This window comes from Coregonus clupeaformis, unplaced genomic scaffold (assembly GCF_020615455.1).
Source record: "Coregonus clupeaformis isolate EN_2021a unplaced genomic scaffold, ASM2061545v1 scaf1391, whole genome shotgun sequence".
Classification (NCBI taxonomy): domain Eukaryota; kingdom Metazoa; phylum Chordata; class Actinopteri; order Salmoniformes; family Salmonidae; genus Coregonus; species Coregonus clupeaformis.
This window is the reverse complement of record NW_025534845.1, coordinates 22,684-49,970: the sequence shown is the minus strand read 5'-3', so window position 1 is coordinate 49,970 and position 27,287 is coordinate 22,684. Positions and strand designations below refer to the sequence as shown.

Genomic DNA, 27,287 nt, shown 5'->3' with positions numbered 1-27,287 from the left:
CTATACATACTCTAGTGTAAGGTAATGTCTATGTGCATGCCCAGGTGGTTACTATGTGTTTGCTTGAGGTGAGAGGGAGTGACGTGTGTGTGTGGGGAAACATACACATACACAAGGTATTTGTCACTCTGCTCACACACTCTTTTCCGTCTTGCCTGTTCCCTTGGAAGCACGGTTGGCATGGCAACAAAATATATCCATTTTCGGGGTCAGTGAGATGTTATGAGATTGGTGGTTCCAAAGTTAACCATGGCCATAGGGCATGGAGAGAGAGAGAGATTAAAAATGTATAAAATAAAATAAACTGAAATATCACATTTACATATCTGTCTTGTTCCTTCCATATCTATCTTGTTCCTTCCATCTCTGTCTTGTTCCTTACACGTCTGTCTTGTTCCTTCCTTCTGTCTTGTTCCTTCCTTATCTGTCTTGTTCCTTACATGTCTGTCTTGTTCCTTCCATATCTGTCTTGTTCCTTCCATGTCTGTCTTGTTCCTTCCATGTCTGTCTTGTTCCTTCTGTGTCTGTCTTGTTCCTTCCATGTCTGTCTTGTTCCTTCCATGTCTGTCTTGTTCCTTCCGTGTCTGTCTTGTTCCTTCCATATCTGTCTTGTTCCTTCCATGTCTGTCTTGTTCCTTCCATGTCTGTCTTGTTCCTTCCGTGTCTGTCTTGTTCCTTCCATATCTGTCTTGTTCCTTCCATATCGGTCTTGTTCCGTTCATATCTGTCTTGTTCCTTCCATATCTGTCTTGTTCCTTCCATATCGGTCTTGTTCCTTCCATATCTGTCTTGTTCCTTCCATATCGGTCTTGTTCCTAACATATCGGTCTTGTTCCTTCCATATCTGTCTTGTTCCTAACATATCGGTCTTGTTCCTTTCATATCTGTCCTGTTCCTTACATATCTGTCTTGTTGCTTACATGTCTGTCTTGTTCCTTACATGTCTGTCTTGTTCCTTACATATGTCTTGTTCCTTACCTATCTGTCATGTTCCTTACATATCTGTCTTGTTCCTTACATATCTGTCTTGTCATATCAACGATGTATGCTACACTTTTAGAAGAAAAAGGGTTCCAAAAGGGTTATGCGGCTATCCCTATAGGATAACCCTTTTTGGTTCCAGGTAGAACTATTTTGGGTTCCATGAAGAACCCTTTGTTGAAAGGGTTCTACATGGAACCCAAAAAGGTTTTAACTGGAACCAAAAAGGGTTCTCCTTAAAAAAATAATAAAATACAAAATTGGGTTTTTATATATATATAAAAGTCGGAAGTTTACATACACCTTAGCCAAATACATTTAAACTCTGTTTTTCACAATTCCTGACATTTAATCCTAGTAAAAATTCCCTGTCTTAGGTCAGTTAGGTTCACCACTTTATGTGAAATGTCAGAATAATAATAGAGAGAATGATTTATTTCAGCTTTTATTTCTTTCATCACATTCCCAGTGGGTCAGAAGTTTACTTACACTCAATTAGTATTTGGTAGCATTGCCTTTAAATTGTTTAACTTGGGTCAAACGTTTCGGGTAGCCTTCTACAAGCTTCCCACAATAAGTTGGTTGAATTTTGGCCCATTCGTCCTGACAGCTGGTGAGTCAGGTTTGTAGGCCTCCTTGCTCGCACACGCTTTTTCAGTTCTGCCCACACATTTTCTATAGGATTGAGGTCAGGGCTTTGTGATGGCCACTCCAATACCTTGACTTTGTTGTCCTTGAGCCATTTTGCCACAACTTTGTAAATATGCTTGGGGTCATTGTCCATTTGGAAGACCCAACTTCCTGACTGATGTCTTGAGATGTTGCTTCAATATATCCACATAATTTTCCTTCCTCATGATGCCATCTATTTTGTGAAGTGCACCAGTCACTCCTGCAGCAAAGCAACCCCACAGCATGATGCTGCCACCCCCGTGCTTCACGGTTGTGATGGTGTTCTTCGGCTTGCAAGACCCCCCTTTTCCTCCAAACATAACAATGGTCATTATGGCCAAACAGCTCTATTTTTGTTTCATCAGACCAGAGGACATTTCTCCCAAAAGTACGATCTTTGTCCCCATGTGCAGTTGCAAACCGTAGTCTGGCTTTTTTATTGTGGTAATGGAGCAGCGGCTTCTTCCTTGCTGAGCGGCCTTTTAGGTTATGTCGATATAGAGCTTGTTTTACTGTGGATATAGATACTTTTGTACCTGTTTCCTCCAGCATCTTCACAAGGTCCTTTGCTGTTGTTCTGCGATTGATTTGCACTTTTCGCACCAAAGTACGTTCATCTCTAGGAGACAGAACGCTTCTCCTTCCTAAGCGGTATGACGGCTGCGTGGTCCCATGGTGTTTATACTTGTGTACTGTTGTTTGTACAGATGAAAGTGGTACCTTCAGGCCTTTGGAAGTTGCTCCCAAGGATGAACTAGACTTGTGGAGGTCTGCAATTTTTTTCTGAGGTCTTGGCTGATTTCTTTTGATTTTCCCATGATGTCAAGCTAAGAGGAACTGAGTTTGAAGGTAGGCCTTGAAATATATCCACAGGTACACCTCCAATTGACTCAAATTATGTCAATTAGCCTATCAGAAGCTTCTAAAGCCATGACATCATTTTCTGGAATTTTCCAAGCTGTTTAAAGACACAGTCAACTTAGTGTATGTAAACTTCTGACCCACTGGAATTGTGATACAGTGAATTATAAGTGAAATAATCTATCTGTAAACAATTGTTGGCAAAATTACTTGTGTTTGTTAACAAGAAATGTGTGGAGTGGTTGAAAAACTAGTTTTAATTACACTAACCTAGTGTATGTAAACTTCCGACTTCAATTGTATATAGAGTGGGGAAAAAAAGTATTTAGTCAGCCACCAATTGTGCAAGTTCTCCCACTTAAAAAGATGAGAGAGGCCTGTAATTTACATCATAGGTACACGTCAACTATGACAGACAAATTGAGGAAAAGAAATCCAGAAAGATCACATTGTAGGATTTTTAATGAATTTATTTGCAAATTATGGTGGAAAATAAGTATTTGGTCACCTGCAAACAAGCAAGATTTCTGGCTCTCACAGACCTGTAACTTCTTCTTTAAGAGGCTCCTCTGTCCTCCACTCGTTACCTGTATTAATGGCACCTGTTTGAACTTGTTATCAGTATAAAAGTCACCTGTCCACAACCTCAAACAGTCACACTCCAAACTCCACTATGGCCAAGACCAAAGAGCTGTCAATGGACACCAGAAACAAAATTGTAGACCTGCACCAGGCTGGGAAGACTGAATCTGCAATAGGTAAGCAGCTTGGTTTGAAGAAATCAACTGTGGGAGCAATTATTAGGAAATGGAAGACATACAAGACCACTGATAATCTCCCTCGATCTGGGGCTCCACGCAAGATCTCACCCCGTGGGGTCAAAATGATCACAAGAACGGTGAGTAAAAATCCCAGAACCACACAGGGGGACCTAGTGAATGACCTGCAGAGAGCTGGGACCAAAGTAACAAAGCCTACCATCAGTAACACACTACGCCGCCAGGGACTCAAATCCTACTGTGCCAGACGTGTCCCCCTGCTTAAGCCAGTACATGTCCAGGCCCGTCTGAAGTTTGCTAGAGTGCATTTGGATGATCCAGAAGAGGATTGGGAGAATGTCATATGGTCAGATGAAACCAAAATATAACTTTTTGGTAAAAATTCAACTCGTCGTGTTTGGAGGACAAAGAATGCTGAGTTGCATCCAAAGAACACCATACTTACTGTGAAGCATGGGGGTGGAAACATCATGCTTTGGGGCTGTTTTTCTGCAAAGGGACCAGGACGACTGATCCGTGTAAAGGAAAGAATGAATGGGGCCATGTATCGTGAGATTTTGAGTGAAAACCTCCTTCCATCAGCAAGGGCATTGAAGATGAAACGTGGCTGGGTCTTTCAGCATGACAATGATCCCAAACACACCGCCCGGGCAACGAAGGAGTGGCTTCGTAAGAAGCATTTCAAGGTCCTGGAGTGGCCTTGCCAGTCTCCAGATCTCAACCCTATAGAAAATCTTTGGAGGGAGTTGAAAGTCCGTGTTGCCCAGCGACAGCCCCAAAACATCACTGCTCTAGAGGAGATCTGCATGGAGGAATGGGCCAAAATACCAGCAACAGTGTGTGAAAACCTTGTGAAGATTTACAGAAAACGTTTGACCTGTGTCATTGCCAACAAAGGGTATATAACAAAGTATTGAGAAACTTTTGTTATTGACCAAATACTTATTTTCCACCATAATTTGCAAATAAATTCATAAAAAATCCTACAATGTGATTTTCTAGATTTTCTCATTTTGTCTGTCATAGTTGACGTGTACCTATGATGAAAATTACAGGCCTCTCTCATCTTTTTAAGTGGGAGAACTTGCACAATTGGTGGCTGACTAAATACATTTTTTCCCCACTGTATGTATATATATATATATATATATATAAAAGGAATCGAAAGTGGTTCTTCAAAGGATTCTCCTATGGGGACAGCTGAAGAACCCTTTTTGGTTCTAGGTAGCACCTTTTTTCTAAGACTGTAGGGCTAGTCTGTGTTCAATACAAGGCAGTGATAACATCAGTCATATTTCCTTGTGACATCCAAATGATGGCGCTGGAGGGAATGGCTGCCGTTTTATGGACTATATATATATTTTTTTCTCGCATTGTTTGTAACTTATTTTATACATAATGTTGCTGCTACCGTCTCTTATGACCAAAAAGAGCTTCTGGATATCAGAACAGCGATTACTCACCTTGAACTGCACGAATAATTTTTCTTTAATGAGTCGGACGAGGGGGATTTTCTCCAGACACCCGACAGGGCCCTCATCCCCGTCATTCACAGTAGAAAGAAAAGGAGATATCGCGGAAGGAGATCGGGGTGCCTGTTAAGGAGTGGCAAATCTGCCTTTTCTATCGATACTATTGGCCAACTTACAATTGCTTGATAATAAAGTGGACGAACTACAAGCACATATATCCTACCAACGGGACATTAAAAACAGTAAAATCGTATGTTTCACCGAGTCGTGAACGAAGAAAATGAATAACGCACAGCTAGCGGATTATACACTGTATCGGCAGGATGGAACAGCATCCTCTGGTAAGACAAGGGGTGGCGGTCAATGTATATTTGTAAACAACAGCTGGTGCACGATATCTAAGGAAGTCTCGAGGTTTTGCTCGCCTGAGGTAGAGTATCTCATGATAAGCTGTAGACCACGCTATCTACAAAGAGAGTTTTCATCTATATTCTTTGTAGCTGTCTATTTACCACCACAAACCGATACTGGCACTAAGACCGCACTCAATGAACTCTATACGGCTATAAGCAAACAGGAAAACGTTCATCCAGAGGCGGCACTCCTAGTGGCTGGGGACTTTAATATAGGGAAACTTAAGTCCGTCTTACCTCATTTCTACCAGCATGTTAAATGTGCAACCAGAGGGAAAAAAACTCTAGACCACCTTTACTCCACACACAGAGACGCGTACAAAGCTCTCCCTCGTCCTCCATTTGGCAAATCTGACCATAATTCTATCCTCCTGATTCCTGCTTACAAGCAAAAACTAAAGCAGGAAGCACCAGTGACTCGGTCAATAAAAAAGTGGTCAGATGAAGCAGATGCTAAGCTACAGGACTGTTTTGCTAGCACAGACTGGAATATGTTCCGGGATTCTTCCGATGGCATTGAGGAGTACACCACATCAGTCACTGGCTTCATCAATAAGTGCATCGATGACGTCGTCCCCACAGAGACGGTACGTACATACCCCAACCAGAAGTCAAGGATTACAGGCAACATCCGCACTGAGCTAAAGGGTAGAGCTGCTGCTTTCAAGGAGCGGGTCTCTAACCCAGAAGCTTATAAGAAATCCCACTATGCCCTCTGACGAACCATCAGACAGGCAAGCGTCAATACAGCACTAAGATCGAATTGTACTACACCGGCTCCGACGCTCGTCGGATGTGGCAGGGCATGCAAACTATTACAGACCACAAAGGGAAGCACAGCCGCAAGCTGCCCAGTGACACGAGCACACCAGACGAGCTAAATTACTCCTATGCTCGCTTAAAGGCAAGTAACACTGAAACATGCATGAGAGCGTCAGCTGTTCCGGATGACTGTGTGATCAAGCTCTCCATAGCCAATGTGTGTAAGACCTTTAAACAGGTCAACCTTCAAAAGGCCGCAGGGCCAGACGGATTACCAAGACGAGTACTCCGAGCACGCGCTGACCAACTGGCAAGTGTCTTCACTGACATTTTCAACCTCTCCCTGCCTGTCTGTAATAACAACATGTTTCAAGTGGACCACCATAGTCCCTGTGCCCAAGAACACTAAGGTAACCTGCCTAAATGACTACCGACCCGTAGCACTCACGTCTGTAGCCATGAAGTGCTTTGAAAGGCTGGTCATGGCTCACATCAACACCATTATCCCAGGAACCCTAGACCCACTCCAATTTGCATACCGCCACAACAGATCCACAGATGATGCAATCTCTTTTGCGCTCCACACTTCCCTTTCACACCTGGACAAAAGGAACACCTATGTGAGAATGCTATTCATTGACTACAGCTCAGCGTTCAACACCATAGTGCCCTGAAACCTCATCACTAAGCTAAGACCATGGGTCTAAACACCTCCCTCTGCAACTGGATCCTGGACTTCCTCAACGTGATCAAGACAAAGGAGATGATTGTGGACTACAGGAAAGAGAAGAGGACCGAGCACGCCCCCATTCTCATCGATGGGGCTGTAGTGGAAAAGGTTGAGAGCTTCAAGTTCCTTGGTGTCCACATCACCAACAAACTAACATGGTCTAAGCACACCAAGACAGTCGTGAAGAGGGCACAATAAAACCTATTCCCCCTAAGGAGACTGAAAAGATTTGGCATGTGTCCTCAGTTCCTCAAAAGGTTATACAGCTGCACCATTGAGAGCATCCTGACTGGTTGCATCACTGCCTGGTATGGCAACTGCCCGGCCTCCGACCGCAAGGCACTCCAGAGGGTAGTGCGTACGGTCCAGTACATCACTGGGGCCAAGCTTCCTGCCATCCAGGACCTCTATACCAGGCGGTGTCAGAGGAAGGCCCTAAAAATGGTCAAAGACTCCAGCCACCCTAGTCATAGACTGTTCTCTCTGCTACCGCACGGCAAGCGGTACCGGAGCACCAAGTCTAGGACCTAGAGGCTTCTAAACAGCTTTTCCCCCAAGCCATAAGACTCCTGAACATCTAATCAAATGGTACCGAGACTATTTGCATTGACCTCAACCAAATGTATTTATTTATTTTATTTCACCTTTATTTAACAAGGTAAGCCAGTTGAGAACAAGTTCTCATTTACAACTGCGACCTGGCCAAGATAAAGCAAAGCAGTGCGATAAAAAAAACAACACAGAGTTACGTATGGGGTAAAAAAACATAAAGTCAAAAAAATACAACAGAAAATATATATACAGTGTGTGCAAAAATAGCAAGTTATGGAGGTAAGGCAATAAATAGGCTATAGTGTAAAATAATTACAATTAGTATTAACAATGGAATGCTAGATGTGCAAGAGATTATGTGCAAATAGAGATACTGGGGTGCAAAAGAGCAAAATAAATAACAATATAGGGATGAGGTAGTTGGTTGGGCTAATTTCAGATGGGCTGTGTACAGGTGCAGTGATCGGTAAGGTGCTCTGACATCTGATGCTTAAAGTTAGTGAGGGAGATAAGAGTCTCCAGCTTCAGAGATTTTTGCAATTCGTTCCAGTCATTGTGGTCCTCTGTAGCTTAGCTGGTAGAGCACGGCGCTTGTAACGCCAAGGTAGAGGTTTCGATCCCCGGGACCACCCATACACAAAAAACTAACAAAAAAATGTATGCACGCATGACTGTAAGTCGCTTTGGATAAAAGCGTCTGCTAAATGGCATATTAATATTAATATTAATTGGCAGCAGAGAACTGGAAGGAATGGCGGCCAAAGGAGGTGTTGGCTTTGGGGATGACCAGTGAGATATACATGCTGGAGCGCAGACTACGGGTGGGTGCAAATTGAGATGGTTTGGGATGAGTTGGACTGCAGAGTAAAGGAAAAGCAGCCAACAAGTGCTCAGCATATGTGGGAACTCCTTCAATACTGTTGGAAAAGCATTCCAGGTGAACCTGGTTGAGAGAATGCCAAGAGTGTGCAAAGCTGTCATCAAGGAAAAGGGTGTCTATTTGAAGAATCTCAAATATAAAATATATTTTGATTTGTTTAACACTTTTTTGGTTACTACATGATTCCATATGTGTTGTTTCATAGTTTGATGTCTTCACTATTATTCTATGATCCTCGCATGACTTTATTAGAGCTATGCTATGGAGGTGTGTTTTCCTGTTCTCTATCTGGATCTTTCTATCTCTCTGATGTTTTCTGATGCATGTTATCTCTGTGACAGTGTATGTGTGTCTCTTCTCTGTAACAGTCAGTCTGACAGGGTCGTAGTGACATGGGGATGATGACATCCAGCTCCGACAGAAGCTTTCGATGGTGGTGAATGTGTCATTCTGTCTCCTCCGCCCACATCCTTCCATCCCTCACCCGGTTCACTGCAGCAATGTTGTCTTACTCTTACTCTTACCCTGCCACTCTCCCTCACTCATCTTTTCTGTCCCTCTCTGTCTTTTCCTGCCTTCCTGTCTCCCAAACCCTTTCTTATTTTCCTTTCTCTGTCATATCTCTCTCTCTCTCTCTCTCTCTCTCTCTCTCTCTCTCTCTCTCTCTCTCTCTCTCTCTCTCTCTCCATATCTCCCTCTGTCTCCCTCTCTCCGCCTCTCTCTCTGTCATCCTCTCCTTCTTGTCCCCAATTCCCCTCCTCCCTCTCTGTTGTTGCTCCCGCCTCCTACTCATTCCACCCTTCTTTCTGTTTTTATCACTTCTTTATTCTTTTCTCCCACACACTGATTCATCAGCTTCATCTTTCTCCCCTCTCATCCCTTTTTTTGCTCTCATCCCCCTTTCCCATTAATTCCCCTTTCCTTCCTTCCTTCCTTCCCTCCCATCTCACGTTCCTTCTCTCACCCATGCTCTGGTGTATGTATTACAGGGTGTGAGAGTGCCTATTAACCAAGACATCTTGTGACGACAGCCTCAGTTGACTATCTAGTAGAGTGGTTTTTTCTTAATGTGTTGATAGCAGAAGCATCTCTTCTTGTCCATGGGGATGAGAGGACAAATGAACTCCAATGCATTTCACACTGACTGTCTCATGGCATTAGCGTTATAATTAGTGCAAGGGTGTGTGTGTGTGTGTGCTTTTCTGAGTCACTGAATTTGTGCCGGCCAGTGTCTGCCTGTTTTTAATAATGGGTTGTTTTTGTACTCTCTAAGAATATGTGGCTATGTCACTCTCTGTCTGTCAGTGTTTTGACTTGGTGAGCCATTCAAAAGGCCAGTGATTATGTAAATTAGCAGTAACAATTTCTTAACAATAGCTTAACATTTCACAGTGATTTATTGGTGTGAGTGAAGGGTGAACCGACGGCATGCAAAGTGTACATTTAGGTACAGTATGTAAATCTGTGTCACCCTGGCCTGAAGTCGCACAGTTGCTTTAGTCAAATGGAATTTAGAATGTAGTATCTTATCTCCACTGGTTGTGAGTGTATGGTGTAATGCTGTGTAAATCTATTGGTGTGTGTGTAATAGTGTGTAATATGGGTGTGTGTGTGTGATCCATATACCTGCTCAGTGTTGTGATGTCAGAGTAGTGGTTCTGCTTCTTAGAGAGCCCTCCTCACTGATAAGTGGCCAATGAGAGGCAGCTGTTGTGGTCGCCAGGGGACACCACAGATTAGGCTAATTCAGATTATGCAAACGAGCGTCTCATATGGAAGGCTACAGAGAAAATTTTAGAAAGGCAGAGTCTGGATATATTACATACTCAATAATAACATCCTGATATGACTCCAGATAGAGTCTGGATATATTATATACTCAATAATAGCATCCTGATATGACGCCAGATAGAGTCTGGATATATTATATACTCAATAATGACATCCTGATATGACTCCAGGAGTGTTTGCTTTCTCATGGTCAGTGAGGTTTTGGAAACAACACCATTAGGCCACTCTGAGAGAATACAAGATGTTAACATGAAAGGGGAAAGTGGAACGTCACAATGACCACCCGGGATCTAATCTGGCAAGACTGTCTGCCCCTCCCTCTCTTGGTGGATTTTGATTACTACAAGTAGATTTGATTATATTCATAGAGTGGGATGTATTTTAATGATAATAATAATAACTAGTGGGCCTCACTGGTTGGTCTACATGGGGGACAATGACTTGTGTCGGTGGTTGGGTATTGTTGAATGGATGCAACGTCAGTTTAGCAAAGTTACTTTCAGGCAAGTTAAGCACAGCTCTAATGTATTGTACAGTGAAAAATGCCCTCATTCATCACACACACACACACACACACACACACACACACACACACACACACACACACACACACACACACACACGGCTGGCAGGTTGAAGGTGAGTGTACCATTGTTCTGGTAGGATAAGTGGTTTAGGTGGGGTCCATCCTGAGACTGAAGGACATTATGTTACTAAACAGAGAGAAAGAGAATGGGAACGAGAGAATGAGGGAGAGAAAGAGAGGCCAGAGGCAGAGAGACTGGGGACAGGGGGAGAGAGACTGGGGACAGGGGGAGAGAGACTGGGGACAGGGGGAGATAAACTGGGGACAGGGGGAGAGAGACTGGGGATAGGGGGAGAGAGACTGGGGACAGGGGGAGAAAGACTGGGGACATGGGGAGAGAAACTGGGGACAGGGGGAGAGAAACTGGGGACAGGGGGAGAGAGACTGGGGACAGGGGGAGAGAGACTGGGGACAGGGGGAGAGAGACTGGGGACAGGGGGAGATAAACTGGGGACAGGGGGAGAGAAAGAGAGGCCCGAGGGAGAGAGATAGAAGAGGAAGAGGATACAGAGGTAGGGACAGAGGGGAATGAGAGAGACAGAGAGCAGGACAGGTCCTATAGAACGTTTAGTAGAGTACAGCTAGAGGAGAACAGGGGGTGTAGAAAGAGAAAAAAGCACCTGAGAGATAGAAGGATAATGAGGAGGGAGAAGATGAGGGGAGCAGTCTCCATACCATAGCTATTATAGTACTGATCTGTGGGGCGGTTAAACTACTGCACCTTCCGGGGGTTATCCACGTTTGTGCCCTCGTTTGGGTGTAGGGTCTGATCAGAGCCTGAAGGTAAGGAGGTGCCGTTCCCCTTACAGCTCCATAGGCAAGCACCATGGTCTTGTAGTAGATGCGAGCCTCAACTGGAAGCCAGTGGAGTGTGTGGAGGAGCGGGGTGACATGAGAGAACTTGAACACCAGATGGGCTGCAGCGTTCTGGATAAGTTGTAGGGGTTTAATGGCACAGGCAGGGAGCCCAGCCAACAGCGAGTTGCAGTAATCCAGACGGGAGATGACAAGTGCCTGGATTAGGACCTGTGCCGCTTTCTGTGTAAGGTAGGGTCGTACTCTGCGAATATTGTAGAGCATGAACCTGCAGGATCGGGTCACCGCTTTGATGTTAGCAGAGAACGACAGGGTGTTGTCCAGGGTCACGCCAAGATTCTTTGCACTCTGGGAGGAAGACACAATGGAGTTGTCAACCGTGATGGCGAGATCATGGAGCGGGCAAGATCATGGAGCGGGCAGTCCTTCCCTGGGAGGAAGAGCAGCGCCGTCTTGCCGAGGTTCAGCTTGAGGTGGTGATCCGACATCCACACTGATATGTCTGCCAGACATGCAGAGATGCGATTCGCCACCTGGTTATCAGAAGGGGGAAAGGAGAAAATTAATTATCCATGTTGAGGGTGAGTAGTTACCACTGGGGGTTATCCACATTGAGGGTGAGTAGTTACCACTGGGGGTTATCCACGTTGAGGGTGAGTAGTTACCACTGACAGGATATACAACCCAAATAGTGTCCCGACATGTTACCCCTGCTGAGCTAAAAGGGTCTCTCTGATTCCTGCATAGTTAAAAAAACATAAATGTGTGATATGTAAATCTTTTCCAAATGAATGAAGATAGCCATGAGTATTGGTTTCTATGGTTTCTATGATTGCTGTACAGTATTATGGGGTGTTCTGAGCTCAGACTGTGTGCCTGGAGTGTGAAGGGGATACTGTGTCAGTGGGGACAGAGCTAGTAGCTGAACATGCATTTGTGCATGCCTACGAGAGAGATTGGGAGAGAGAGAGAGAATTAGGAAGATAGAGAGAGCGGAGTCTATACTACTTTTACCTGTGTGTTAGGCTGGTTTTGTGTGACTGTACACTCTTAGAAAAAGGGTTCCAAAGGGGTTATACGGCTGTCTCCATAGGATAACCCTTTTCGGTTCCAGGTAACCCAAAAGGAACCAAAATGGGTTTTTCAAAGGGTTCTCCTATAGGGACAGCTAAAGAACCCTTTTAGATTCTAGATAGCACCTTTTTTTCTAAGCGGGGACAGTATCATTAAACATTGACTGTAACAAAGCACGTGTAACGTCATGTATCACTTGTCCCAGGTGAGTTATGTCCGAATTACCTCACCTTGGGCTAGAGTCAGCACTCCACCTCTCACTAATGTGGCAATGACAGAGACAGCTCTGCCACCATGATGAAATGGAATGGCCCAGAGGTGTGTGTCCTCTGGTCTCCTCCCTTCTGGCAGTAGCAGTAATGAGTTGTTAACGATCAGGTCACTGAAGTGGAGGAACACAGGGATTTCTACACTGACCTCTCTCTCTCTCTCTCTCTCTCTCTCTCTCTCTCTCTCCTCTCTCTTTCTCTGAGATCCATCTCCTCTCTGTGCTATTGTACCCTCCCTTCTCTCTCTCCCTACCTACAGTATTACTAGTTTATATATCTGATGAAAATGCAACATTTTGTGTAAATTCCCTCTGACGATATTGATGCTCTCTCTCTCTCTAGATAAAATAGATGATGATTTTGACATGAGCATTGTGTGTCATCGGCCAGAAGGGCTGGATAAACTGGAGGCTCAGACCAACTTCAGCAAGCGAGAGCTGCAAGTGCTCTACCGCGGCTTCAAAAACGTATGTAGTCAATCTATACTTATCACTCCATCTCTCCATTATTTCATCACTTAGTGTCCATCACTCTCTCTGTGGCTGATCTCTCTCTTTTCTCTCTATTTTCTCTGTCTTTCTCTCTTTCCATCTCTCTCCATCGTAGGAGTGCCCTAGTGGGGTGGTGAATGAGGACACCTTCAAACAAATATACGCACAGTTCTTTCCCCATGGAGGTAAGAAATTAGTTTGTGTCTGTGTGTACATACCCTTTAAAGGTGTTGAGTTGTGTAGTGGATTTGTCTTATGAGCACATAAAGAGTAATACATACACTACATGACCTAAAGTATGTGGACATCTGCTCGTCGAACATCTCACTCCAAAATGATGGGCATTAATATAGAGTTGGTCCACCCTTTGCTGCTATAACAGCCTCCACTCTTCTGGGAAGGCTTTCCACTAGATGTTGGAACATTGCTGCGGGGACTTGCTTCCATTCAGCCACAAGAGCATTAGTGAGGTCGGACACTGATGTTGGGCGATTAGGCCTGGCTCGCAGTCGGCGTTCCAATTCATCCCAAAGGTGTTTGATGAGGTTGAGGTCACCGATCTCGACAAACTATTTCTGTATGGACCTCGCTTTGTGCACGGGGGCATTGTCATGCTGAAACAGGAAAGGGCCTTCCCCAAACTGTTGCCACAAAGTTGGAAGCACAGAATCGTCTAGAATGTCATTGTATGCTGTAGCGTTAAGATTTCCCTTCACTGGAACCAAGGAGCCTAGCCCAAACTATGAAAAACAGCCCCAGACCATTATTCCTCTTCCACCTAACTTTACAGTTGGCACCATGCATTGGGGCAGGTAGCGTTCTCCTGGCATCTGCCAAACCCAGACTAATCCTTCGAACTGCCAGATGGTGAAGCGTGATTCATCACTCCAGAGAACGTGTTTCCACTGCTCCAGAGTCCAATGGCAGCTAGCTTTACACCACTCCAGCCGATGCTTGGCATTGCGCATGGTGATCTTAGGCTTGTGTGCGGCTTCTCGGCCATGGAAACCCATTTCATGAAGCTCCCGATGAACAGTTCTTGTGCTGACGTTGCTTCCAGAGGCAGTTAGGAACTCGATAGTGAGTGTTGCAACCAAGGACAGACAATTTTTACGCGTTACGCGCTTCAGCACTCAGCGGTCCCGTTCTGTGAGCTTGTGTGGCCTACCACTTTGCGGCTGAGCTGTTGTTGCTCCTAGACGTTTCCACTTCACAATAACAGCACTTACAGTTGACCGGGGCAGCTCTAGCAGGTCAGAAATCTGATTAACTAACTTGTTGGAAAGGTAGCATCCTATGACAGTGCCACGTTGAAAGTCACTGAGCTCTTCAGTAAGGCCATTCTACTGCCAATGTTTGTCTATGGAGATTGCATGGCTGTGTGCTCGATTTTATGCACCTGTCAGCAACGGGTGTGGCTGAAATAGCAGAATCCACTAATTTGAAGGGGAGTCCACATACTTTTGTATATATAGTGTATCTCTTCTCTCCAATGCTCTGCAGATGCCAGTACCTACGCGCACTACCTTTTCAACGCCTTTGACTCAGCACACAGTGGATCCATCACGTTTGAGGTTAACATTCCTCTACCCCCTCTCTTTCTCTCTTTCTCACAATCATCAGATGACTAACCCTTTGTGTATTCTGGATCATTCTTCTTCTTGTTCTTCTTCTTGTCTCATTCTGTAATTCTCTCCCTCCTCCAGGACTTTGTCATGGCTTTGTCCACCCTACTGAGGGGTTCCGTGAGGGAGAAGCTGACGTGGACTTTCAACCTGTACGACATCAACAGAGATGGCTACATCAACAAGGAGGTGTGTGTATACTTAAAGATTGTGTGCGATTATTTCACCATTTAACAATGACAGGCAAATATTATTGTATATATTTTGCTTCATATACTGTGGTTTTGTGTATTTTGTGTGTGTGTGTTACAGGAGATGACAGACATCGTCAGAGCGATATATGACATGATGGGCAAGTACACATACCCTGCCCTGAAGACAGACACTCCCAAACAACATGTGGATGCCTTCTTCCAGAAGATGGACAAGAACAGAGATGGAGTAGTCACTCTGGATGAGTTCCTTCTGTCCTGCCAGGAGGTAAACTTTCTCTAGAGTTATATGATCATCATTAAACATTCCTCCCACTTATTATGGTCTTCTATTGTAGTTGGAGGGTTTAATATGGTGGATGGATCAAATTAAATGATCAACTGACCAACTTCACAGCCATGCATCAATTCAACCACTTTCGGTTTGCTTCCAACCATCTATCCATCTCTATGTCAACAACAAACATCTGACCAATCAGATTAGAGCAAGGTAGCTGCTAGGAAGATAATCAATTATCATTACAGTTCCAAACACTGTTGTGTAATTTCATAGTTTCGAAGTACACAACAGTGATTTAGAAAATAATATTATATCTCATAAAATAATCCTATTTGCCCCTTCTGTAGGTCTTTACTTTTTTAACTTCTTCATCCTGTCCACCAAAGATTTAGAATGAAGATGTCACATGGAAGCCTGGAAAACGTCATGGAAACAGTTTGGGTTTAGAATGCTCAAAACACTTTCGGCTTGTCATAAAATCGACCAAAATTTACTCCAGTCACTGTGTGGGGGAGAAATCCGCAATATTCGGTAAAATCCTATGGCTCTCCCATAGGCACCAATGTGATAGCAGCTGGTTTTGGTTTACTAAATTCCCTTCCTCCCTCTTGCCCCGCCAACCTCGCTCCAACCAAAAAAAACGAGCCTATGAGGTGTCTTGCTTTCTATATGGTCTCTGCTGTTCACATTGCTGTCCCTTGCTATCTTCTCCTCTGTCTTTGTTGCCCTCTAGTGGTGGTTATATGAACTAGATGGTACATTAGTACAGATTACTCCACTGAGCACTGTAAATGCAAGTTCAGAGGTATTATATTTCCTACCTGATATTAAATCAGCTCACCTTTTTTCCATACTTTATTTTCCCAGGATGAAAACATAATGAGGTCCCTTCAGCTATTCGAAAATGTCATATAGACCACACAGAGAAAAGGAAAGAAACGAGACAGAGAAAGAAAGACCGGGAGGGATTGGAAGAGATGCTTGAACTGTGAGAAGGAAGAGCAGCCTGCCATTTAATGGCAAAAAGAGACACAAATAAACGTTGTTGTCACCATGGTTACGAGAGGTACTCAACACCGGCTGCCCAGCAACAGCTATACACACCAGCCGTGTGGCACAGTGTCTCACCATCACGTTACCATGGCAGTGACCAATCAACGGGCTGGGTTATGGCCCTTGACCTCTGACCTCTGTATCTGTTTTTGACCTTCCTGTGACCCTGTAACCTTTCAACCTAGTCCGACCTCTCTGTCTTGTTCTGTTGATGTTGTTATGCTTACTGTTCTCTCTAAGAGTGTATATCACGCCTGTTAGTGTACCTACTGACATAAACACACACAGATTAAGGCATACCTTGGATTGAATCCTCAATCGCACCACAAATACAAATAACAAATACACAATCAGTACATTTTCATATGTAGAATTCATCTGATCGGTATTTGACCTTCAAGAAAAATATATTTGAACCAAGTCAGTCCTAACCCTGCTAAATGCAGAACTCCTACTCAATGTGTGTTAGTGTTAGTCAATGTTTTTGGTGTTGTGGTGACTTGTGTCATAGTGTTTTTGGCTTCTATCTTTCTGTCTGCACTGAGCTCTTTTCATCTGTTTTGTAGTTGGTCTCTTTGTCTGTCAATCTAAGTCATGGCCAGACTATATCCCGGCCACAGAGCCTGGATTGGATGTTATGTGGCCAATGATAGACATATACAGTGGTAGTAAGTTATTGCAAGTCCCATTTTGAAGTGTATTCTTATGCTAGTTTTGTGTCAACACAGGTGTGTGTGGTATCCTGTGGGACATTACGACTGTACAATAACCACTCACTCTCAAGACAATACCCAACCACTCACTGTGACCAGATAGATAGGGGGGGAGGAGAGAGAGAGAGAGAGAGAGAGAGAGAGAGAGAGAGAGAGAGAGGAGAGAGAGAGAGGAGAGAGAGAGAGAGAGAGAGAGAGAGAGAGAGAGAGAGAGAGAGAGAGAGAGAGAGAGAGAGAGAGAGAGAGAGAGAGAGAGAGAGAGAGAGAGAGAGAGAGAGAGAGAGAGAGAGAGAGAGAGAGAGAGAGAGAGAGAGAGAGAGAGAGAGAGAGAGACCTTGTCACTGAGCACACAGGAATGAAGCCATGAGAGATGACAATAGCCTAATCAATGTGAAGACTTACTGACAAGAAAACACAAAATCCCTTATTTCACAGTTATCTATTACTTTGCAGTCAACTATAATTTTATACAATATCAAGATTGATGATCAGCAAAGCACAGGGAAGACTTACAGACAGATAGAAGACAGAAACACATCAGTGTGTATTGAAATGTTGTACAAATGATATTTAACAAACTTTCCAGAGAAAGTAATGATGTTTGATATGTCTTTGAATAAAATAAAGCTTTCCATCCATGTCTGTACACCACAGGCAACAAATGAAGTGTTCTCAAGTGAAGAGTGTATATTGCTATTCACATATCTACATCCCAAGTACAAATTATGATACATTTACACCCACATCCTCATAGGAAATTAGTCACAAATGGAACATTTGAGGATGTGTGTTTTAGTTTCATACTTTACCAACATTACATGCATCCTTCTTCCACCTCTCCACTTCCTCCCTCTCTCCCATACCCCTCTACCTCTCACACATGGCTCCTCTTGTTCTTCCCTCAGTTCCTTGTCACTTGAGTCTACAATCTCAGTCTTTAGCCATAGAGTCATAGAGCTTGTTCCACATTGCTTCCGACAGTGCTGGCGACTGACTGATTTACAAATCACCTTGCATCATAAATAACTACTCATTATTATCTGTAGATCAGTCAGTCAGTCACCATTTACCCACAATGCATCATGGATTTAACGCTCTCGAACACGGCCACAGTGTGGGATGTAACATAAGGCCAGATATAGGGGTCAAAACACCTTGGCTAGTGTAGATAGACCTAGATAGAGCTCAATCTAAGGATGAGGGTTTGGATGTAGTCTTAGGGCTATCAGCCACCTTGTCTCCACACAGTCTCAAAGGGGCATCACACACTGTCCATACCCTCCACTTTGGCACTACCAAATGATCTAGGGTCAGATCATCCCATTCCTCATCTTAACCATTGGGAAGGATGGCAAAATATGTGACCCTGGATCAGTGGTTATGGGATACTTACACCCTCTCCTCGGCCAAGGGCTGCAGGTTCCTCCTACTCCCTCTCCTCGGCCCAGGGCTGCTGGTTCTGCAGGGCATACAGGGAGGAGTTATGTGAGCACAGTGGGTCAAAGCCTGCTGATTCGTTGAGGGACTTGTGGAGGGCGTCGGCCTGCAGCTGTAGGATCAGCCGATTGGCTTGTTGACGCTCAGCCTCCCTCTCCTCTGCTGTCTGTCTCCTAAAACAGAGAAAGAGAGAGATTAGGCGTACTTGCTTACAATCTAATTATGAACATAGAATACTTCTAATATGTTGAAATTCAACAATGGTCAAACTTAAGTAGCCTAGTGGACATTTATATACCATCTCAACTTTCCTTAGGCATCTGGGCCTACAGCTTCATTTTTTGGAAGGCACTGTATAGTTGCAGATGATTTTATAAACTATAGGCCTAGGCCAAACAGACTTGGGCTAATCTTACCGTCGTGTTTTCTCCTGACTGATCTATTTTCCTTATCCAGGCATGCAATGAGACGTGATTCTGGTCCAATCGTTTTTTTGGCAGAAATATTAGGGCTCTACCAGCTGTTCACTTCGATTGAATGTTCGCTACGTTGCATAATGGTTTGTACTGAATGACATGTTTCCCCAAAACTTTCTTCAATGTTCTTGAGCAGACTTTGGGGTACGTTTGCTCCGTTTGGTGGGTCTGGCAGGGTGTGACTTGAAGCAATGAGTGATGTATTTAAAGAGCAGCGGCCATGCTGACAGATTGCCTGGCTACCCAGACTCCTTACTCCGGCCAAATGGTACGCCACGCTTACGGACGTTAGTTTATTCCCCATAATGAGTCTGGATCAAAATTTTACTCCTGAACTTATTTAGGCTTGCCATAAAAAAGGGGTTGAATATTTATTGACTTAAGACCTATAGCTTAAAATCATCAGCAATTATACAGTGCCTACAGAAAGTATTCACACCCCTTGACTTTTTCCTAATTTTGTTGTGTTACAGCCTGAATTTAAAATGGATTAAATTGAGTTTTTTTGTCACTGGCCTACACACAATTCCCAATAATGTCAAAGTGGAATTATGTTTTTTTTAATGTTTACAAATTAATAAAAAATTCAAAGCTGATATGTCTTGAGTCAATAAGTATTCAACCCCTTTGTTATGGCAATTCTAAATAAGTTCAGGAGCAAAAAATGTGCTTAACAATTCACATAAAAAGTTGCATGGAATAGTGTTTAATATGATTTTTGAATTACTACCTCGTCTCTGTACCCCACACATACAATTATCTGTAAGGTCCCTCAGTCAAGCAATTAATTTCAAACACAGATTCAACCACAAAGACCAGGGAGGTTTTCCAATGCCTCGCAAAAGTAGGGCAACTATTGGTAGATCGATAAAAAAAAGAAACCGGAGACGTTAAATATCCCTTTTAGCATGGTGAAGTCATTAATGACACTTTGGATGGTGTGTCAATACACCCAGTCACTACAAAAATACAGGTGTCCTTCCTAACTCAGTTGCCGGAGAGGAAGGAAACGACTCAGGGATTTTCACCATGGGGCCAATGGTGACAGTTACAGAGTTTAATGGCTGTGATAGGAGTAAACTGAGGATGGATCAACAACAGTGTAGTTACTCCACAGAACTGACCTAATTGACAGAGTGAAAATAAGGAAGCCTGTACAAAATACAAATATTCCAAAACATGCATCCTGTTTACAATAAAGCACTAAAGTAAAACTGCAAAAAATATGGCAAAGAAATGAACTTTATGTCTTGAATACAATTCGTTATGTTTGGAGCAAATCCAACACCACACACACTCTTCATATTTTCAAGCATGGTGGTGACTGCATCATGTTATGGTATGCTTGTCATCAGCAAGGACTAGGGAGGTTTTATGATAAAAGGAAACGGAATAGAGCTAAGCACAGACAAAATCCAAGAGGAAAACCTGGTTCAGTCTGCTTTCCAACAGACACTGGGAGACAAATTCACCTTTCAGCAGGACAATAACCTAAAACACAAGGCCAAAGTCACTTACCAAGATGACATTGAATGTTCCTGAGTGGCCTAGTTACAGTTTTGACTTCAATTGGCTTGAAAATCTATGGAAAATATTGAAAATGGCTGTCTAGCAATGATCAACAACCAACTTGACAGAGCTTGAAGAATTTAAAAAATAATAATGTGCAAATACTGTACAATCCAGGTGTGCAAAGCTCTTAGAGACTTACCCAGTAAGGCTCACAGCTGTAATCGCTGCCAAATGTGATTGTAACATGGGGGTTGAATACTTATCTAATCAAGATATATTCGTATTTTATTTTTCCATATCTTTTTTTGCAAATGTTAGAATGTTTCTTCCACTTTCACATTACAGAGTATTTTGTGTAGATCATTGACAAAAAAATGACAATTGAATCCATTTTAACCCCACTTTGTAACACCACAACAAAATGTGGGAAAAGTAAAGGGGTGTGAATACTTTCTGAAGGCACTGCAAAAATTCTAAAAAATCCTATGTGTAGCACCTTTCACTGAAAATATTTAGTCTCAACTTAGGCCTATAGGTCAAAACTAACCTCGTCCCCAGACTAATTGCGAATGAGCGGAAGTGTCTGTCTGGTGACTGGTGAACGAGATTAGGTGAAAACACCTCCGATGAACACTTAAAGTAACAGTGTTTCCCAATTTCTATGAAATATTACCTATAATTAATTACAATATGACTGAAATAGTTTTCCCCCCAAAAAAGTATCATTAAGTATATGTTAAAGGTGCTACAGATTTTCTTTCAAATTTTTGCATTGTACACTGAACTAAAAATAAAAGGCAATATGCAACAATTTCAACGATTTTACTGAGTTACAGTTCCTATAAGGAAATCAGTCAATTGAAATAAATGTATTAGGCCCTAATCTATGAATTTCACATGACTGGGAATACAGATATGCATCTGTTGGTCACAGATACCTTTAAAAAAAGTAGGGGTGTGGATCAGAAAACCAGTCAGTATCTGGTGTGACCACCATTTGCCTCATGCAGCGTGACACATCTCCTTAGCATAGAGTTGATCAGGCTGTTGATTGTGGCCTGTGGAATGTTGTCCCACTCCTCTTCAATGGCTGTGCAAAGTTGCTGGATATTGGTGGGAACTGGAATGCGCTGTCGTACATGTCGATCCAGAGCATCCCAAACATGCTCAATGGGTGACATGTGTGGTGAGTATGCAGGCCATGGAAGAACTGGGACATTTTCAGCTTCCAGGAATTGTGTACAGATCCTTGCGAAATGGGGCCGTGCATCATCATGCTGAAACATGAGGTAATGGTGGCGGATGAATGGCACGACAATAGGCCATAGGATCTCGTCACGATATCTCTGCATTAAAATTGCCATTGATAAAATGCAATTGTGTTCGTTGTCCGTAGCTTATGCCTGCCTGCCCATACCCTAACCCCAGTGCCACCATGGGTTACTCTGTTCACAACATTGGCATCAGCAAACCGCTCGCCCACACAACGCCATACACGCTGTTTGCCATCTGCCTGGTATAGTTGAAACCAGGATTAATTTGTGAAGAGCACACTTCTCCAGCGTGCCAGTGGCCATAAAAGGTGAGCATTTGCCCACTGAAGTCATTTACGACACCGAACTGCAGTCAGGTCAAGGCCCTGGTGAGGACAACGAGTACGCAGATGAGCTTCCCCGAGACAATTTCTGACCGTTTTTGCAGAAATTCTTTGGTTGTGCAAACCCACAGTTTCATCAGCTGTCCAGGTGGGTGGTCTCAGACAATCCCGCAAGTGAAGAAGCCAGATGTGGAGGTCCTGGGCTGGCGTGCTTACACGTGTTCTGCAGTTGTGAAGCCAGTTGGACGTACTGCCAAATTCTCTAAACCGACTTTGGTAGAGAAATGAATATTCAATTCTCTGGCAACAGTACTGGTGGACATTCCTGCGGTCAGCATGCCAATTGCACGCTCCCTCAAAACTTGTGTGACAGAACTGCACATTTTAGAGTGGCCTTTTATTGTCCCCAGCACAAGGTGCTCTTGTGTAATGATCATGCTGTTTAATCAGCTTCTCGATATGCCACACCTGTCAGGTGGATGGATTATCTTGGCAAAGGAGAAATGCTCACTAACAAGGATGTAAACAAATTTGTGCATATGGATGATATCTGGGATCTTTTATTTAAGCTCATGAGACCAACACTTTACATGTTGCATTTATATATTTGTTCAGTATAATTTCAGAAAATGTTAATGATATTTCTGGCGCTAATAGTGGAATGATAATGTCCGTAGCTTATGCTATCCCGAGTGGCGCAGTGGTCTAAGGCACTGCATCGCAGTGCTAGCTGTGCCACTAGAGATTCTGGTTCAAATCCAGGCTCTGTCGTAGCCGGCTGCGACCGGGAGACCCATGGGGCGGCGCACAATTGGCCCAGGGTAGGGGAGGGAATGGCCGGCAGGGATGTAGCTCAGTTGGTAGAGCATGGTGTTTGCAACGCCAGGGTTATGGGTTTGATTCCCACGGGGGGCCAGTATGAAAAATAAAACTGTAAGTCGCTCTGGATAAGAGCGTCTGCTAAATGACTCAAATGTAAATGTAATAATGACTATGAAACGCTTTCATTTCACTATTACTGCAGATATATTATGGACATTTTCTGAAATTATAATGCAAAAATGCAACAACAACAAAAATCCTATGTGTAGCACTTTTTAAAAGCAGCTGCTTTTCTGTATTGGAATGCTGTGGGCATACCCCAACAACAGAATGGTGTGGGCATATACCATCATTAAAAATATTCATGCGAGTAGACTGCTGATTGGCCAGCTCATTTTCCTCAGGAGGATGACATCATCCAGTGAAATGTTCAATGGTAATTTACTTTAAGGTATGACTAAACAGGTAAACTGTAAAATGGATAAACTGACCTCCACTTGGTCCTACGGTTCTGGAACCAGGTCTTGACCTGCGCGTCCGTCATCTTCAGGCTCTTGGCGAGGGTGGCCCGCTCCGCGCTCGCGAGGTACTTCTGCCGGTGGAAGCGCTTCTCCAACTCACAAATCTGCACACGGGAGAAGGATGTCCGAGGCTTTTTTCGTTTGGGCGGTGTGCGATTCTGGTATGGATGACCTATCCGCCGGGTCACCGTGAATGGCACGAGAGCTGAAGGAGGGAGCAGAACAACAGACTGGAGGATGAGTTTACACCGTGGACGAATGAGGTGTGTTTTGTCCTCTGTGGTAAGAAAGATTCCAACTGTGTTGTTGTACAGTTCATAAGGTCTGCCATATAGGCTAATCCTCAGCAGAAAACAAAGGTTATATTCATTGTTGGATAAAGAAAGTATCCTAGTTAGAAAATAATAATAGTTTTATTGGTTGATTTGGCGCCTGCACAAAACCGGGCAGTTCTGTTTGGGCCTACGTCGACTCATCCACCTGCAATTTGTGAATCTTCCCTTTTAACCTTATTTTATTCGTTTATTTTTATGGGGATAAAGCCATCATTTCTGGCTGGATATTCATGTTAGGCTTCCTCTTGGGTGAGCAAACAATGACATGAAATAGTAAATACAGGGAGTCAATAATGTTGGGTTCGGCTCTGGGTGCCAAATTAGGCAATTACAAATTGAATAGGCCTACATTTGAAATCAATAGTATTATTTCCTAACATTTACATTTTTTTACATTTTTGTCATTTAGCAGACGCTCTTATCCAGAGCGACTTATCCAGTCGCTATTTTTTCATACTGCCCCCCCGTGGGAATCGAACCCACAACCCTGGCGTTGCAAACGCCGTGCTCTACCAACATTCACACTATGGGTGACCACTCACGCGAGAATGTTTTCATATGTCTTTGTCATATTGTATAAACTGTTGGGTGTGAAACAAAATCATTGTGGGGAAAAAATGAGTCCGAACATCATTGCTACATTAATCAAATTGCATTGTAAAATCAACCAGAATAGCCTAAAACGTTCTTTCTTCATACCTCCATTTATATTAACTTCCAGTTTAGGGTCTTCTAGCGTCAAAGACGTGATAAATTATTATTTTTAGATTTAACTCATGCACGTTGTTGTTATTGGCCTTAATATTTTTGTAAATATATTTTAAATATATTTTATTTTTATAGGCCTATTCAATATTTCTATGTGATTTTCGTTGCTATAAGTATTAATTGACTTTATCATGCACACGCCTAGTAACATTAAAATATGCTACATATTTAAGAGAAATATGGAAATAGGCTACAATTTCAGTAGAATTGCATAAGTGGGTCAAGCCTACATTTTCTTACGTTTTAATGCGTAAAAGGTTGAAGATTGAATTAATGATTTTATCAAAATGCCTTATTTTACTGCTGCTCTTTCATTATTATTTTCATTTATTTTTTGTTATCAATTTTTTACTTAACACTTATTTTTCTTAAAACTGCACTGTTGGTTAAGTAAGCATTTCACTGTATTCGGCGCGTGTGACAAATACAATTTGATTTGATTTGATCACATCATCTTTATTCTTGTTGTTTTTATTGCCGTATTGTTATCGTTATTATTAGTCTTTTCACTTTAAAAAAAAGCTTATTACACGTTTTTTGTAAGCTAAAATGTTTTGAACACATTCAATGTAACATTTCCCATTGCGGGAAACCGGGAACGTTTTGGAGACCTTCAAATGGATAGTTTAAATCACTACGCATGAAATGGTGTGTAAATATATATTTAAATATAAACAGAATAAACATTATTTGGTAGGCTATAGGCTAAGGGTTCTATCGGAAAGTTACCTGATAACCTGTCCTTGGCGAACCTATTCCCGACCCACGGGAAACACAGGCCTCCATACCCGGGAACAGCGCTCCCCACATGCGGCGGCCCTGCGACCATCAACGGTCTGTGAGAGGGCACCCGGATCACTCCTCTGCTGCCCAGGCTGTGGTTCACTCCGTACAAACCAGGATCCTCTAACTGTGGTACAATACCAGAGAGGGAGATGGACAGCGCGGTGTAGGACGCTGCACTCCCTCCGTTTGGGCTCCCCAAAAGGTAACCGTCTCCGTTGCTTGTATCCGAACCGTGTCTGCTGCTGGTCCGGCCGCTCTCTGAGTCAGCACCGCTACTGAGTATCTGGTCGATGCCGAAGCTAATGGGTTCGTGCTGGACCGCTTTGGGAGGAGGGCTTGGGGCGCTGGGTGCGCGTTCCATCCCCACCGTTTATTCAGACCGTGGGATGGCTGGACAGGATGGAAATTAAATTACGAGGTTTAACAGCGGGTTTGTGCCAAAGAGAAGCTGCGGTTGCCTCCATTGTCATCCTGCATTCATCTGCAACTTCGGAAAGGCCTCCTTCAGATCATCCTCGCGCGCGCCAGTGAAAGTTTGCTGTGCTTTTGAAGAGGTCTGTGACGCACTCCTCCCGCGTCAAAACATGTTGGTCTTGGTGCCCCCCCCCCCCCAAACAAAAACCACATCCCTGTGTCTCTATTGGTTGGTGCTGTCAACCCATTGACTGTTCATTGGCTGTTATTTTAATAACTGATTGGGGGGGGGGGGGGGGCACCATAACCTAGACTCCTTCCTAGCATTCAGATAGAGTTGATATCATTTAGTGCTATATCAGAGCATCGATTTCTAAACCTTTTCATTTGACCTGTTTGGACAATTCACTTGACCTAGTGGGCTTGCAGGCTTTGAAAAAGTCCCTGTTTTCTAAACTGCATTTTGTAGCCTGAAAATACAGTAGGCTGTAAGAAAATATTTCCATTGAACTGAAATAGCAGATACGAGTTGCAACGATTACATATTTCTTATTTCCTATTGCCTTTTCCTATTTCTATACAGTTTTGTCGGTGATAATCTCTAGCTCTTGTCTCTCTATTGTTTTGCCTCTGGCTCTTCTCTGTGATATGTCCAGCCCGAAATACACACGTTGGAGGCTGTGCGACTCTCACCGAACCAGTATGGAGTAGTGGAGATGAATGCAGGCAGTTCAGTCGTTTTATTGATTTTCTACGAGGAACAGGAGAGGACCTGTATTAACACAAGCGTCTATTCGTCATGGATTGAAGTGGGCCTTGGTTAAGGCCATTGATGAGAGGTATAGAGGAAGCGAGGCATCACTTCTCCGTTTTGATTACGGCATCTGTCAACAGCTACTAGCAGATTACTCCTCCTCTGTGTAAGATATTCATTTGAAGTAAACCAATGGGTTGTATCCGAACCGTGTCTGCTGCTGGTAATCACAATGCTTTAAGTCCTTACAAGGCCTAAACTAAATTACAATGGTGCACGGTACAACTCGACTGTGGCACATTCATTGATAATAAAAGGGAATTGTCTGACGAGGCACATTAATTGATAATCAAAGGGAATTGTCTGATGAGGCCACAGGCTATACAGAGGAAGTGGAGGGTCTGCATGGTCGCTGGAACCTCCTGCCCATCAGACGCAATGAAAAGACGAACACAATTAACTGTTTATGGACTCCTGGCTAGAGCTTTGCTGAGATGGGTTCCTGTCCTCCTCTCTTTAGACCTGATATAGGCCTATAGTCTTTATCCTATTTAACATTAACATTTTATTTTTGACAAAAGCAAAGATTCTTAACACAGGTCAAAAAAAAAAATCACTATTAGCCTGTAATTGAACCCTATATTTTGAGTTGCAATTTTGTCATAGGTTTTAATTTTGACTGGCATAGATAACTGTAACTGTATAGCATTACAGTTAAAATGAATACGACTATTTTAATGATTCATTTGATGAGGCGATATAAGATAGGTACCTCCCACAAGCAAAGTTAAAACCTCGATCGAATTTGTTGCATGAATAAATGTTCATAACGGAGGTTCTCTTGTTTTTTTTT

At 43.3% G+C, this 27,287-nt stretch overlaps 2 protein-coding genes across 4 annotated transcripts in view; one reads left to right on the top strand and one right to left on the bottom strand.

Annotated features, from left to right (window-relative positions):
- The window catches only part of LOC121579873 (Kv channel-interacting protein 1), a 46,398-nt gene extending 29,216 nt beyond the window's left edge, over nucleotides 1-17,182 (top strand). For all 3 annotated transcript variants that reach the window (XM_041894823.2, XM_041894825.2, XM_041894824.2), the window contains exons 2-7: nucleotides 12,981-13,105; nucleotides 13,245-13,314; nucleotides 14,633-14,703; nucleotides 14,836-14,943; nucleotides 15,067-15,234; nucleotides 16,114-17,182. In XM_041894823.2, the coding sequence (XP_041750757.1) occupies nucleotides 12,981-13,105; nucleotides 13,245-13,314; nucleotides 14,633-14,703; nucleotides 14,836-14,943; nucleotides 15,067-15,234; nucleotides 16,114-16,161 (590 nt within the window). In that variant the 3' untranslated portion in view covers nucleotides 16,162-17,182. The remainder of the gene's footprint in view (nucleotides 1-12,980; nucleotides 13,106-13,244; nucleotides 13,315-14,632; nucleotides 14,704-14,835; nucleotides 14,944-15,066; nucleotides 15,235-16,113) is intronic.
- A 97-nt stretch (nucleotides 17,183-17,279) lies between these two features.
- LOC121580327 (T-cell leukemia homeobox protein 3-like) lies at nucleotides 17,280-25,794 on the bottom strand. The gene is made up of 3 exons (XM_045218130.1): nucleotides 25,210-25,794; nucleotides 23,348-23,582; nucleotides 17,280-18,622 (listed from the first exon to the last, which is right to left on the bottom strand). The coding sequence occupies exons 1-3, from the start codon at nucleotides 25,625-25,627 to the stop codon at nucleotides 18,439-18,441; spliced, it is 837 nt and encodes a 278-aa protein (XP_045074065.1). The 5' UTR covers nucleotides 25,628-25,794; the 3' UTR covers nucleotides 17,280-18,438.
- Between the last annotated feature and the right edge of the window lie 1,493 nt (nucleotides 25,795-27,287).

Coding starts and splice junctions, on each gene's coding strand:
- LOC121580327 (XM_045218130.1), bottom strand. CDS start 25,627: ATGGAACGCGCACCCAGCGCCCCAAGCCCTCCTCCCAAAGCGGTCCAG. Junction 23,583..25,209: donor CGCCAAGGACAGGTTATCAG/GTAACTTTCCGA, acceptor TCCCTCCTTCAG/CTCTCGTGCCATTCACGGTG. Junction 18,623..23,347: donor AACCGTAGGACCAAGTGGAG/GTCAGTTTATCC, acceptor TCTCTGTTTTAG/GAGACAGACAGCAGAGGAGA.